Below are 14,010 nucleotides of genomic sequence, written 5' to 3' on the forward strand. Positions count from 1 at the left end.
GACACTGAAATTGTAAGGGACCAGTTGTACCAGCTGAATGTTCATAAGTCTGTGCGGCCTGATGGGATTCATCCCAGAGTACTGAAGGAGTTAGTAGATGTTACAGCAGGGCCCCTCTCAATCATCTGCCAAAGGTCTTGGGGGTCTGGGGACATCCTCACTGACTGGAAGCTGGCCAATATTATTCAAATGTACAAGAAGGGTGTGAGGGAGGACCCACGAACCTGTTAGTCTAACATCAGTACCTGGAAAAACTAGGGAGAAGATCATACTGGGTGCTATTAAAAGGCATCTAAAGAACAATACAATTATTAGGCACAGTCAAAATGGGACCACAAAGTGAACATCCTAATTAATTTTATATCCTTCTCTGATAAGTGCACCTGCCTAGTGGATGAGAGGAAGGTGGTGAATGTAGTTTTTCTGGGTTTTAGTATGGCTTTTGATACCGTCCTTCAGAGCATCCTTCTGGCCAAGTTGTCCAACTGTGAGATGAGCAAGACATGGTGCACTGGGTGAAGATCTGGCTGAAGGGCAGCGCTCAAAGGGCTGTAGTGAAGGGGGCTACATCTGGCTGGTGACCGGCCACCAGCGCTGTGCCTCAGGGCTCAAGCCTAGGGCCAGTGCTGTTTAGCATTTTTATCAATGATCTGGATGCAGGAGTCGAATGCATTAGTAAGTCCTATGATGATATTAAACTGAGAGGTGCTGTTGACTCTCTTGAGGGACGTGAGGCCTTGCAGAGGGATCTAGATAGATGGGAGCATTGGGTAATCACCAATGGCATGAAATTTGACAAAAGCAAAGGCTGGATTCTGCCCCTGGGATGGAGCAATGCTGGGCACAGGTATGAACTGGGAGAGAAGTGGCTTGACAGCAGCCCTGCAGAAAGGGATGAGGGAGTGCTGACTGGCAGCAGGCTCATAGGAGCCAGCAGTGTGCCCTGCACCAAGAGGGCAAACTGCAGCCCTGGGGCATCAAACCCGGTACGACTAGCCGGGCAAGAGAGGCGACTACCCCGCCTTAGGGTGCGGCCTCACCTTGAGCACTGTGTGCAGGTCTGGGCCCCGCAGTGTGAGAATGATGCTCAGGTACTTGAACGTGTCCAGAGGAGGGCAAGAAAGCTGATGAAGGGGCTGGAAGGGGGTTCCTATGAGGAGCAGCTGAGGACTATGGGTTTGTCTAGTTTGGTGAAAAAGAGACTGGGGGGCAACTTCATTGCTCTCTGCAGCTTGCTGGGGAGGGGACGTGGAAAGGGAGGTGCTGATCTCCTCTCTCTGGGATCCAGGGATAGGATGCCTGGGAACGGTTCAGAGCTGTGTTGCGGGGGGTTAGACTGGACATAAGGAAGTGTTTCTTTACAGAAAGGGTGGTCAAGCACTGGAACAGGCTTCCTGAAGAGGTGGTTGATGCCCCAAGCCTGGCAGAGTTTAAGAGGCATTTGGACAATGCCCTTAATGCCTCAATGCTTTAGCTTTGGGTCAGCCCTGAAGCGGTCAGGCAGTTGGACTAGATGATCGTTGTAGGTCCCTTCCAAGTGGAACTATTCTATTGTAATATAGAGTAAGAATAATATTTTCTGGTTTCATTACTGTCAAAGGTGAAAGACTCTTCTTAGCACTTTCCCAGGTCTGTCCCATCCAGTGTCCAGATCTGCGCTCAGAGACAACAAATCCAACATCACTCACCTAAGAAACACTGGGACATGCAGTGGCTTTAGCATCCTCTGCCACGGCCACGTGACAGGGTGAACAATACGCAACTTTCAGAACCCTGTAATTCTGAGAAATATTATCCCTCACCTACATTACACACAACTGCGGGTCTCTTGTTTTACAATTGATTCTTCATTTCTTAAACAAATAAGCAAAATACCAGGTTTAAGGGTCATTTACAGAAAACCAACACATCTCACAGCACTTGCTTTGTGCCTGAGTAATTTTGTGCATCACAGGTTTTATGTCTCACTCGCACTGTATCCTGTAGCCTTGGAGGCTGAAGTCCTGAGCCTACTGTGCCGCAAACTCACCATTCATTGTAAAAATACCATCTACAAACTTCACCTTCCCTTCTAAAGTAAACAAGGGAAGAATCACATAAATTTTTTAATGCTGCACTTGAAATCCTCAGAACATGTTATGTGGGATTACAATAACAGAATAAAGTAAGTAAGAGATTTCTGCATTTGTGATGGGGAGAAGAAAGAGGAGAATAATGAAAGCAAGGCAAAGAGGTTATTTCTTGTGCCTTTCCCATGGGAGGAAGTAGAGAGCTCTTACAAAGAAAGAACTGAAAGCAGGAGGAGGAAAGAGTTTAAGGAATGATTTAAACAGGCTAAAGGAACCTGAAACTGAGGACAAGAAAGAAAGTAAAATCTTGAACCTTCCCATTTTAAATTAGGAAGCTGGCAAAATGAGAGTGGGAAGAAAGGCAGTGAAGTGGCAGAATTCAGACTGTTTATAGGAGTTTCTTAATACCAGTGCAGGAGGTGAAAGAGATCCCAGGAATGTGTAAGGGGTGAGGACTTCGAGGGCTGAGCTTGTAATGGATGAGAAGGGAAAAATGAATGAAGGGTGGAGGACAACACAGCATGAAGAGAATGAGCCAGTGGAGAAGCGTGAGCGATCACTGTGAGCAAAGAGAAAGAGCCAGAAACTGAAAGAAGGGAGAAAGGCTGGCAGGGTGGACATGGTGACAGCAACACTGGAAATCTGAACACAGCACTGCTGTGAAGAGGAAAAGAGGGAAGGAAGCAGAGTAGAGGAAGAGGCAGAAACAGAAAAGCAGCAGTGCAGCATTCCCCTGCAGCCTCACCTGGTTCAAGCAACAAGATCCATCAGTTTAGACTTTCAGAAATGTCAAATAAGGGCATCGAGGACTCTGAAGGACTCAGGACATAGACAGGGAGGCCATGAAGATGCCAGGGACAGGTGCTTTTTTTACAGAGGGCATTTCAGAAACAGCAGGAGAAGGCAAGGTGATAAAATCAGCAACATGACCTGGTAAGGGAGCAGAAAAGATGGAACGAAATACTAATCAAACTAAGGAGGAGTGAAGGAAGTAGCAGCTCTTGCAATAGGGATGAAGGATTTAGATTTATACTTATAATGGGAAAGCAAAAACAAGGCAGAGAAAGGATCTAGCAAAGGTAGTATGAACCACTAACAGATAAGGGTAACAAGATGGAGAATCATAGAATCATCTTGGTTGGAAAAGCCCTTGAAGCTCCTCCAGTCCAACCATGAACCTCACCCTGACCGTTCCCAACTCCACCAGATCCCTCAGCGCTGGGTCAGCCCGACTCTTCAACCCCTCCACGGATGGGGACTCCCCCCCTGCCCTGGGCAGCCCATTCCAATGCCCAACAACCCCTTCTGCAAAGAAATACTTCCTAAGAGCCAGTCTAAAATTAGCAGCAGCAAGACAGGAGGAATAAAAAAGTATGAATGGCACATAAACAAGAACCCTCCCTCGAAGCATTTGAAAAATGCTGAGCAGATCATTTTCATAGCAGGACCCCAAAGTGCTGTACTGTACCAGACTACCCTGGAGGAAAAGAGCATGACTGCAAGGCAAGGCCTAAAAATGAAGACAGGAACATCTTCCACATGTTTGCAGCGTTCCCTGCTAAGTTATGAACAACAGGAGCCCAAGCTCTCCAGCAGTCCTTAGGACAGGTTAGAGGGACAAGGCCAGAGGGCCATTCTCCACAGTGCAGTGTCACCTCACGCAGAGTTGAGCGATAGGACGAAGGCAAGAAAACCCTGTTGTGCTTCCCTTCCATTTCTAATCAGCGTTTGCTTTACTCTATTGCTCCAAGTCTGGCAGAGGGAGTCCTCTCCTCTTGGGAAGAGCTCCATTCTGGATCTTACTAAGGATTGGTCTCATCCTCCAGCAAGGACTCCTTGCCCATGGGGTGAGAACACACTCCGTTCCTGCAGCCCTTCTCACTGTGACTGGACTGGGAACGCACTGCTCATCAGCTCCTGCGACTGCAAGCTGCCTGGCTGCTCTGCACTGATGGGAGATAATCAAAACCTTCCCTGGTACTGCTTTCTCCACTCAGAATAGAAAGTGCCTCCCTCTCCATTATGAAACCCTTTCCCAGCCCAGAACAAAGGCTAGAAGTTTCTGGCAAGTACAGATCTTACCACAAGAAAGCAGGGGCCAGCATAATTTATATTGTTTCCTCCCTTGCCATCTATGTGTGGGGCCCCAAAGTGATGACATCGTGGCTCAGATGCTATAAACAAGGCCCAATTCACGGACCAGAGACTCCTTGGAGTCTGGCTACATGTCTGTGTTAGGTTACGAGTTCCTGGGAGCAGAGATAATCGCAGGATGAAGCTGACAGAAGGGCAAGTTGCAGAACTGGAGGTTAGGACACTGGAGAGCTACTTTCCCTTTGCTAGTCCTGTTCATCTGAGCCTCCTAGAAAGAAACTGGTGAATGTGATTCTGGTTTTAACATCATGTGGATGAAGAATTCTAATTTGGTGAAAGCAGCACTATGTCTGCTGGCAAACATGGCAATATAATACTGGTGATCCTTGAAACAGCAGGAAATTGGTAAGAAATAATGTCACTTGCCAGAGGAACACAGAAAGCATCACGTACCTGGGACCCTGACAAAATGTACTCACAGTCCAAATACAGATTGGACTTCATTGTCGGGAAGTCCTGTTGTAGTTCCATACTGCTTAGTTTTACAACTGTTTTAAAATGAAAGAGACTCTGTGTCTTCAATCTCTGAATATAGGGGAGACCTCAACCCAGAACTTCCAACTCGCAACCAGAATGGGTTTGAAATGCTGATCCCAGAACACTGACATTATGCCAGTAATTATCATACTAATGAAATATGCATATGGAATACCAACCCTTCTTTGCAGTTGGACTAGATGATTGTTGGTAGGTCCCTTCCAACTCTCCTCTCCTCTCCTCTATTGTCCTTTTTATATGTTCTTCAAAATAGCTTTTGGTCTAGCTATTTCATCAAACTGAGAACTCATATTCTATTGGTCATCTAATGCAATCAATAAATCCTTTAATTCCCGCTTTCCAGGACACAGCCACAATCTGTAACCATGAATAGCTTTGTGGGACTCTCCTAGAAACAATCCTGCTGGCTGACAATCATCCAATGTAAAATACAGCAACAGAGTTTAAATCAAAAGTTGATGAATTACTGCTCAGTGTTTAATCAGCTCTTCATGCACTACTAATAAATGTTTTGCAGAAATCCCTTATCTATCTCTGATGTGCCAAAATTCTTTTTTTTTTCCTCATGCTTCCTCCCTTGGAGGTATGAAATTTGGTCTTATCCCCATTTTACAGATAGGGAATTGAGACAGAGGTTTAGGAGGAAACAATATAAGAGCCAGATTTTTGAAAGCTTTCAAGTCACCAAAGAAACTAAGAGACAGCCAGTGTATCATTTTTGCATTTGGAGAGAAGAACAAGGCATTTATCTCTAAAATACAAAGGGAGCTCTGAGAGGCTTGAGTTTGCTGATTAAAGCAGCTGGAGGAGCAGCACCCCCATACATCAGGCCCCTAGACACAGGCAGAAAGGCTCCTTTAGAAACTTCCCTCAGTGGAAGTTAAAGGCTCCTATCTTGCTCACATCTCTTTGAAAAAAATCCACACTGGACAGTAACTCAAACTGGAGTTTGACCTGTTCAGAGAGCAAAAGCAAATTGAGGTGGTGCGATAAGGTCTCTGAATAGCACGGACCTGAGTGTAACCCAGCATAAAGTGCCATCAGAAGTGTCACGGGTGCTTTACCCCAATCCGTGTTTATTCACCAAATGTAGAGAATCACTGAATGTAAATGCAACAGATACATCTGGTAATGTGTTACTTCAAATGGAGAAAGCAGCAGGTAGTACAGGAACTCTGTGGTGGGTAAAGAGATGAAGAGTGCCTCCCACCAAGCAGAGGAAAGGCAGAGTGGGGGTCAGTATCACTCGATGTGAAGCGTATGAGCATCCTCCTGCAAGGAGACAACTTCAAGACATTTTTTTGAAAGTCCTGGTAGTTTTTCCGAAAGAGTTGATCATAGCAGTGCCTAAGGTCAAGCTCTTGTCCTTCAACATGCAATAGACAACATCATTTAATGAAGTTTTGAGTTATTAACAAGGAGATTTTAAAAGACCGCAATATTATGTGGGGATAAAACAGGAAAGCAAACCTGCTGGGATATCAACAAATGTCCACTGGTGGTATTCCAAACAGACATATCATTATCTTGCTCAGAAATGTATGGTGGTTGTATCATTAGTGGCAATCATCACTCCTTCTTACAATGTGTGGTCAACCCTTCCACTATGTTGCCCGGGGCTGTTACTGTATTAAGTGTCCAACAATTTCACAAGACATGTCATTTTCATCCTATAAATATCCGTGCACCGGTAATTCCCCAGGATCCTTTGGTCCAAGATCCCTGCAAAACAAAAACAAAAGAAAAACAAAACCCTACCTCAACATTTTGTCCTCACATCTCCCCAGCTGGTTGTTTTCACCCTCCTTGTTGATTCACAAATCTAGGTCCATTATAGTACCGGTGCAAATGTGATCCCTCCAGGCCAGCACTTCAGCCATATCCTCACCCCAGTTCCCCCTTCTCTACTGCACAGTCTCTACAAGGCAATAAACCAAACTATTTCTTTTATCTTTTAAAAGTCCTCACAACTGTTTCCTGCACTTCCTAACTTCTGTGGCAAGACACAGGATGATTGTTTCTTCTCTCCATTTCCAACATCACTGCCATTAGTATCTAAGGATATCTTCTAAACTTCCTTTCCGTCACTCTTTTTGAAGAAGATATTCCACTGGATGCCACAGAATGAGAAAATCACAGTATCTTCCTTGACAGTGATGGATTTTTTTGAAGATGTTTACATTCTTAACAACGACTAGGGAAGGTGGTTCCTGTGATTGTGTTCAAGGCCAGGTTGAACGGGGCTTTAAGCAAGATGATCTAGTGAAAGATATCCTTGCTCATGGCAGGGGCTATGGACTAGATGATCTTTAAAGGTCTCCTCCAACCCAAACCATTGTGACACTGTGATTGTTATCTTGTTCTGTTAAACACAGGCTCTTTGATGACACAGTTGTATTTTGCGAAGTATTTAGGTTGTACACTCAAGACTTCCGTGTGCATGTAAGACTTACAAGTTATGTTGTTTATCTCTACATTTTGCTGCACAGGCCTTATCCTGAGGAGGCCTTGCCCTGTCACTGAGGCCTCTCCGTGGTATCACATTACAATAAAATGATTGAGATCTGAGACTCATACCATATGTTCTCCTGGATACAATTCTTACCACACTGTCCTAGACTGGCAGATAAATCCAGCCCTCTACTCTTGCAGTGAGTGGGAGCAACAGGGCAATATCAGTAGCATTAGAACCAAATATTCTGGGTAGCAATATTTTTAAGGCACAGTCCTATTGCTCAGCACAACACAGATCTGTAACCTTCTCATCATTCCTAGAACTGTTTCCCAGGAGCCAGCTGATACAGAGACCGTGCTGCAACTGATAACCTTCAGCATGCATCCAAGTGGTTAAGAAAGCAGAACAGGTACAGGGAAATGCCTGTAGTAGATCAGAAGCACAGATTTTGTGTTGCTGAGTCAGCCCATAGAAAGACCCAAACTTCTTTGGCCCACCTTGAATTGAAGCCAGAGTCCTGATACTGTGGGTACAGAGCACCCTTCTGCAGGAATAGTACCTCCCAGTTTCTCTCTTCTCTGGTGCAGTGGTGCTGGTGTCTCACCTTCCATGCTGGGCAGCCTGGCTGTGCTTCTCTCTCTGGAGCACTCCCTGTTATTCATTTGGGGTTCTCTGACGTCAGCTCTGAGGTCAGGCAGGCAGGGCCACGCCTGTCCCTTGCCCGCTCCCAAACACAAAAGACTATAGATAGCTGCTGCAGCAAATGCTTTTCATTACGTCTCCCCTCTCCTCAGACCGCCCGCCCAGTTGGGGGTGGGAGCAGCATGGGGCCCCTAGATGCCTGTGCTGCTCTACTGTGTGTTTTCTGTTATTTGGGGTGAGATGTGCATTCCTCACAAGCTTTGAATGTCGTGCAGAGCCCCAGGGGAATCCTCGGAGGAGTGGGAGGGGAAGGTTGCCTGTGCACATCAGGGAAGAGGCACCCCCTCCCCACGCCAGCCCTGAAGATGTCCAAAGCGGGGGACGTGCCAGGTCTATGACAGCACACACACAGCATCCATCCCCCTCAGAAACTACTGAAAAGCTTTCTACCTCCCACCAGCAGAGCTTGCTTAGCTAGCCTTAGTCTGCCAAAGCACAGACCAAGAGGTGATAAATCTGTCTGCTTGTACACTTGGAGTCAGTGCCAGAAAGGTAAAGGAACAATTTCAGTTTAAAACTGTGAATCAAGACTAAATGGATATAAATTGGCCATTAATACATGTGACAAGAAATCTGGAGGAGATTTCTAGCGATTACAGCAATCAGGCTCCAAAACATCCTTCCAAACTAAGAAGGATATAGAAGCAAAAATCCCATCTGCTTCTAAACTAGAGCCTGATAGAATAGTGATTACAGGTTTTTGAATCTGTGACAGCTAGGGAGTGGACACGCAGACCCCAGAACGGCTGCACACCACCTTCTCTCCCCTTACCAAGGAAATGTGACACAGAGACTCCCCTCCCGGAGCACACATGCAGTGCCAAGGGCAGGAAACGAACCTCCCAGCCCCACCCCTGAAAGCGTGTCTGTGTTCTTGTGCTAAACCCAGGTCATGTTTCAGTGTCTTCCCACAGAGTTTGCACAGAAGATTGTTACGCATATAGAAACACAGGACCAGAAAGGACTTCTCGGGACAGCTGGATGCACTGAGTTCAGTGGCCACTCCGCGACTTGCTGCCATGTCTTTTGCTCCATCATCATTCTCAGGACACTGGTATAATTGGAAACCCTGCAGGATCTGAAGGGCCAGCAGGATGGGCTGGCATTCCCTGTCCGTCTGAACCTGACACTAAACCAAAACATCATTTCCACATCCCAGAGATGTGACAAGATCAACAAAATGATGAACAGCTAGGAAAAGGGAACCTGGAGGAAAAGGAAGCCTTGATCCCTGCAGAGACCGGGCACACATCTCGAATACAAACAGGAGCACAGGAGCTACCACAGCGTGCTGTATCCTGCGCCAGAGCTGCAGCAGCTGGGGCTGCTACGTCAGCTATGCTGGGAATCACCTAAAAGGCAACACTAATAAAATACACCTCACAGAAAAATTTTCACGTGTCTGTCGATAAAATGCTACCACCGGGCTGAGGATTGAGCTTTACGGGTCCCAGTTAGCAATATGCATACTGACTATTCTCGGTAAAAGTGACATTCTGAGATTGTAACTTATTTAATGCACAATATACTGGTTTGCGGAGTGCGAGATGTGTTGAGACACCGACCATGACAGTCAGTGTAGTACTCGTGACACCTTACACAGCTCAGCTACCACAGCCCCTCTACAGCCCCTGGGACAAATCCTGACGAGAAATAACAGGGAACAGCCACCTCCTCCACCACAGCGCCCCGCGGCCCGGCCTGTTTCTCTTCAGCTCGGGAGACCCCCGGAGCCGTGACCCGGAACACGCGGCCACCGGGGCTGGCTTCGCTCTCACCTGCAGCGCAGGAACCGAGCACGGGCAGAACCGCTGTGGGCCCCGCTGCAGAGCCTCGCACCCTGCCCCGGGCAGCCCCGCACCCTCCGGGCAGCCCCGCACCCTGCCCCGGGCAACCCCGCACCCTCCTCCGGGCAGCTCCGCACCCTCCTCCGGGCAGCCCCGCACCCCGCTCCTGACGCGCCGCTTCTCCTCCCGCCCCGCCGCTCACCGCGCAGAGGCTGCCTGTTGCCATGGCGACGTGCTCCTGGCCCTCCCTCGCTACCGGGCCCGGGCCCGGCACTGCGCTCGCGGGGCAGCGCTGGGACTGGGGCGGCCGGCCTGGGACCCCGGGGGCCGGGACGCCAGGGGCGGCCGGGCCGGGGTCCGCGCGGGGGCAGCCAGGCCGGGCCAGGCCGGTGGTCCGGGGGCGGGCGGGGCCGTCGGGGGGCGGGCCCGGGCCCGCCCGGGGGCGCGCTCCACTGGCAGCTCCCCGCCCCTGACGCTCCCCGGCCGGGCGCGTGGCGTCACTTCCGGCATCCGGCGCGTGACGTCAGTTCTGGCGCGCCGCGCTCGCATTCCCGTGGCTGTGGCGCCGCGTCCCGGTGGGCGCAGGATGGGCCGCGGGCGTCCGGATGCCCCGCGCCCCGCCGCCGTGAGTGGCCCCCGGCGGGCACCCCGGGGGCCGCGGGTTGGCTTCGGGGACGGGGGGAAGCAAACGCGGGGGGGGCGTGGGCGTGAACGGGCTTCGGCGGCGCTGGCGGGAATTGCCCTTCCCTCCCCTCGGAGCCCCCTCGGCTCTGCCCGGCCCCGCCGTTCCGCCCCGGTAGGGCGGGGCGCGGCTCGGCCCGCGGCCTTGCGCCAGCGCTGTGTCCTTGTCCCGGCAGGTCCAGGGCACCGGCGGCAGCAGCGCCGTCAGCAAGTGCTCGGCGGCGGCGCGGGGCTACATCCAGGACCGGTTCCTGCAGCTCCTGGTGGGGCGGCAGCGGCGGCGAGCCCCGCTTGTCCACCGGTGAGGAGCGGGCGCTGCGCGGGGCCCGCGGCTTCCGTGGCTGCCGAACCCCGGTCGCTGCGGCACACGTGGAGCCCGCAGCCCCCTCCCCCGGCAGCAGAAGGGGGTCCCCCGGCTGTGCTCCCCGCGCCCCGGGAGCGGGCGCTTCCCTCTGAGGGACAGCTTTTTCAAGCGCGTGTTAAGGAGAGTGCGTGTGGTGGCAGAGTGGTAACTTGCGGAGCGCTGTCTCTCAGCGGTGTGACCTTTTTAGATAGGTGGTATCACTTTACATCGTTTATGGGCAAAAATTTAAAGCTTTGGCCTGAGTAAACTATCTCACCGGACCAGTTCCTAACACCAGTATTCAATGCTGCTGAAAACTACTTTAGATAAGATTTGAAAACTAATGTACTAAAGGTGTTGGCACATCAACAGCTTTCTCATTAATTCTCAAGAACGTTACAACTCCATTAGGGTATTTGGTGGCTCAGGGAAACAATATTGTCCTTTGACTCAGCGGGGTCTGACCACTGGGTCTTCTCTGGAGCTTTGCAGGGCATGAGTGTGAATGTTTTAATGTGTATGTGTGGAAGGTTCTGTGCTGATGTGGTAATTGGAGTTTAGGTAGTATGAGGCTGGAAACTCCTTGCCAAAGGAGTTTCATTCAGGGGAAAAAAAAAAAGTGATGTTCAAGCAGAAGCTTGCAGGCCTATGAAGACAAGTGTTGCTCATCAGGCCAGTGTTGACTTCTCACGTGACATTGGCATGCCAGACTAAATCCACAGAAACAGTTATGGGCTGCCATCACGAATTCTGGGACATCTTAGAACATGTAGTGTGAGGCATGGGGATGGTGACATGCTTGTTAAAGGGGGTGACAGGAACTGGTAAGCCTGGTGGGGCCACGATGGAACTAGCTAGAAGAGAATGCCAAGGAAAAAGAGGCACCAGTCCCTGCCAGACTAGGCAAATGGTAACACTTTCCAGGAGTTAGACTGACTTAGTTCCATTCATTCATTCAAAAACCAGAGAATTAAGTTCCTTTCCTGACTTTGCTTCTCTTCCCTTTTTTGTTCCCCTCTCACTGCATTTGCACACACTTTCATTCCCTTTGTAAGGAAAGGAGTTAAATTCATATTGTTATGGCATGTGATTTGGGGCAGGAACTCAGGTATTGGCCACCCACATTGCAGGGGAGCATCCTAACTGTTTGGATTCATGCTTTTTCATCCAGTGAATGTTTATGCAAAACAGAACAAGTCCAGCTGAGATATCTACATGTTTTCTCTGACTTATCCATAGTCTTGTTAGATAAATACACTGTATTTATTAACAAGCTCTAGGTATGACAAAATCATCAGACATCTCCCAGCGCAGGTATATAAATGTGGGGTTATATATATAAATGGGTAGAAGCTGAGAGAGAAAAAAATCAGTTTTTTGAAACAGAGGATGCCAGTGCTGGAGAAATAGTGTTCCTGGACAGTGAGTACAGCTGAATTTCCTTCCGCAGGGGTTACTACATCCGCGCCCGTGCTGTGGATCACTGTGTTCAAGACTTCCTGCTGAAGACCCAAGGCCACCCGAGGACACAGGTGCATTTTCTTTGTCTGGGTGTACTGGCAGTTCCTACTGTATGTGTGAAAGGTCTTTTTGGCATCTCGGCACTGCGTTATTAGTGCATCTGTCATGATCCTTTGCTGGAAGAGCACAGGGAATCTGCCTGGCACTGCTGTGACTGTCTATTTGTCACTTCAACAGAGATATCTGGGAGGGGGCAGTACCTACACAAAATTCTTCTACCTCTTGCAGGAGATTGCCTGTTTCTGTCACTCTATAGATGATGTTGTTGAATATTTGTCACACCTAGATCCTCAGAATGCTGCTGGAGTGGAGTATAACTTTCTCTGATATTTTCTCTGCAGATCCTGTCTTTAGGTGCTGGCTTTGACTCCTTATACTTCCGTTTGAAGGACGTAGGTCTTCTGCATCACACTGTGGTATATGAGGTGGATTTCCCAAATGTGGCGTGCCAAAAAGCTGCTCTGATCAAAAGAATGAAAGAGTTGTCAGCACTGGTGGGAGATACTGGAGGAGAAAGATTAGGTATGATATTTATGGAAGCTTTTCTAGATACTAAACGTTTAGAAGAAGCAAACGTAGCTTCAGCCTTTAAAAAGTGAGATATGGTAGGGGAACTAAGAAGTAGATGAAAAGTGTGTTCATTTTCTGAAAAATTTTGGAACAAGTATATCTTTCATAAGCACTGGGAGATGGCAAGAAGATGTATAGCTGCCAGAATGGATTTGTCAGGAGCAGATCGTGTCCAACCAAGTTCGGTTTCTTTCTGTCACAGTTTCTGCAGTGCTGTGTCCAGCCTGGGGCTCACTAGTGCAAAGACAGTGGCAAACAGCAGCGTGTCTGCTGAGAGGTCACGGCAGGGATAAGGTAGTGGAGCACATGGCATAGGAGGGAAGGCTGAGAGATCCGGGTTTGCTCAGCCTTAAGAGGAGGAGGTTGGGAGGGAGGAAGGTGAGTCTTAGCCCAGTCTTCAGCTGCATAATGGGAGAGTGTAGAAAAGGCAGAGCCAGACTTTTGATGGTGGCACGAAGCAAACAGTCAAGGGGCAGTGGTTGCAAGCTGCAACAAAGGAAATTCCAGTTATGTATAATGAATTTTTTTTTTTTCCTGCCGTGTGAGTAGTTACAAACGGGAACACATTGCCCTGAAAGGTGGTGGAGTCTCCAGTCTTGGAGATAGTTAAGAGTTTGACTGGACAAAGCCTTGAGCAGTCTGATACAGGTAACTCTGCTGTGAGCAAGGAGCTGGACTAGATGACCTTCAAAGACCCCTTTCAACCTAAATTATACTGTGATTTATGGGCTTTATGGGTAGGAGAGAATGTATGACTCTTAGGTGTCTTGACTGTAATAAAACATTAGTTGTTATGTTACCTGACTTTTTTTTCCCCCCTCTCCAAGGCAGGAAAAAACGAGCCTTTTGAAACTGCTGTAGAATATAGGCAGAGCTGAAAGGATTGTTACACCAGCTAAGGGACAGTTCAGTGGCAATATGGAGGAATGTAAAGTATGGGGTTCACTAGAGGTTTCTCCTGCGTCTGATTTCCTTCAATGTTTCCATTAATGTTCTAGATGATACGATATAGAAGGTGAAAATGTAATAAGGTGGCAGGAAACAGGGAGAGTTGCAATATGGTGGATGAGAGTGGGATTTTGACAGTGCGTGAATGGTCTGGAAAATGTGGAATGAAATACAATAGGGACATATGTAAGCTGCCATGTTTAGGCTGTAATAATCAATTTAAATACAGCTGGAAGATGGCTGCAGAGCTTGAGTCCCCGGCCCCTGTGAGCAGTTGAACAA

The 14,010-nt window shown here is 48.7% G+C and overlaps 1 protein-coding gene and 1 long non-coding RNA gene across 2 annotated transcripts; one reads left to right on the forward strand and one right to left on the reverse strand.

Annotated features, from left to right (window-relative positions):
- Window positions 1–5,777: 5,777 nt before the first annotated feature.
- On the reverse strand, window positions 5,778–10,091 carry LOC141919995 (uncharacterized). Its single transcript, XR_012622201.1, has 2 exons — window positions 9,868–10,091; window positions 5,778–6,443 (listed from the first exon to the last, which is right to left on the reverse strand). It is a non-coding gene; the product is annotated as an uncharacterized LOC141919995 (long non-coding RNA).
- An 82-nt stretch (window positions 10,092–10,173) lies between these two features.
- On the forward strand, window positions 10,174–13,652 carry LOC141920348 (tRNA wybutosine-synthesizing protein 4-like). The gene is made up of 5 exons (XM_074817055.1): window positions 10,174–10,290; window positions 10,523–10,647; window positions 12,140–12,221; window positions 12,552–12,732; window positions 13,330–13,652. The coding sequence occupies exons 1-5, from the start codon at window positions 10,252–10,254 to the stop codon at window positions 13,353–13,355; spliced, it is 453 nt and encodes a 150-aa protein (XP_074673156.1). The 5' UTR covers window positions 10,174–10,251; the 3' UTR covers window positions 13,356–13,652.
- The last annotated feature ends 358 nt before the right edge of the window (window positions 13,653–14,010 follow it).

This window comes from Strix aluco, chromosome 2 (genome assembly GCF_031877795.1).
Source record: "Strix aluco isolate bStrAlu1 chromosome 2, bStrAlu1.hap1, whole genome shotgun sequence".
NCBI lineage: Eukaryota > Metazoa > Chordata > Aves > Strigiformes > Strigidae > Strix > Strix aluco.

Bases quoted from the DNA above. Each gene is read 5' to 3' on its own strand.
- LOC141920348 (XM_074817055.1), top strand. From the start codon at position 10,252: ATGGGCCGCGGGCGTCCGGATGCCCCGCGCCCCGCCGCC. The intron at 10,291-10,522 runs GTGAGTGGCCCC...TTGTCCCGGCAG, and splicing joins ATGCCCCGCGCCCCGCCGCC to GTCCAGGGCACCGGCGGCAG. The intron at 12,222-12,551 runs GTGCATTTTCTT...TTTTCTCTGCAG, and splicing joins AAGGCCACCCGAGGACACAG to ATCCTGTCTTTAGGTGCTGG.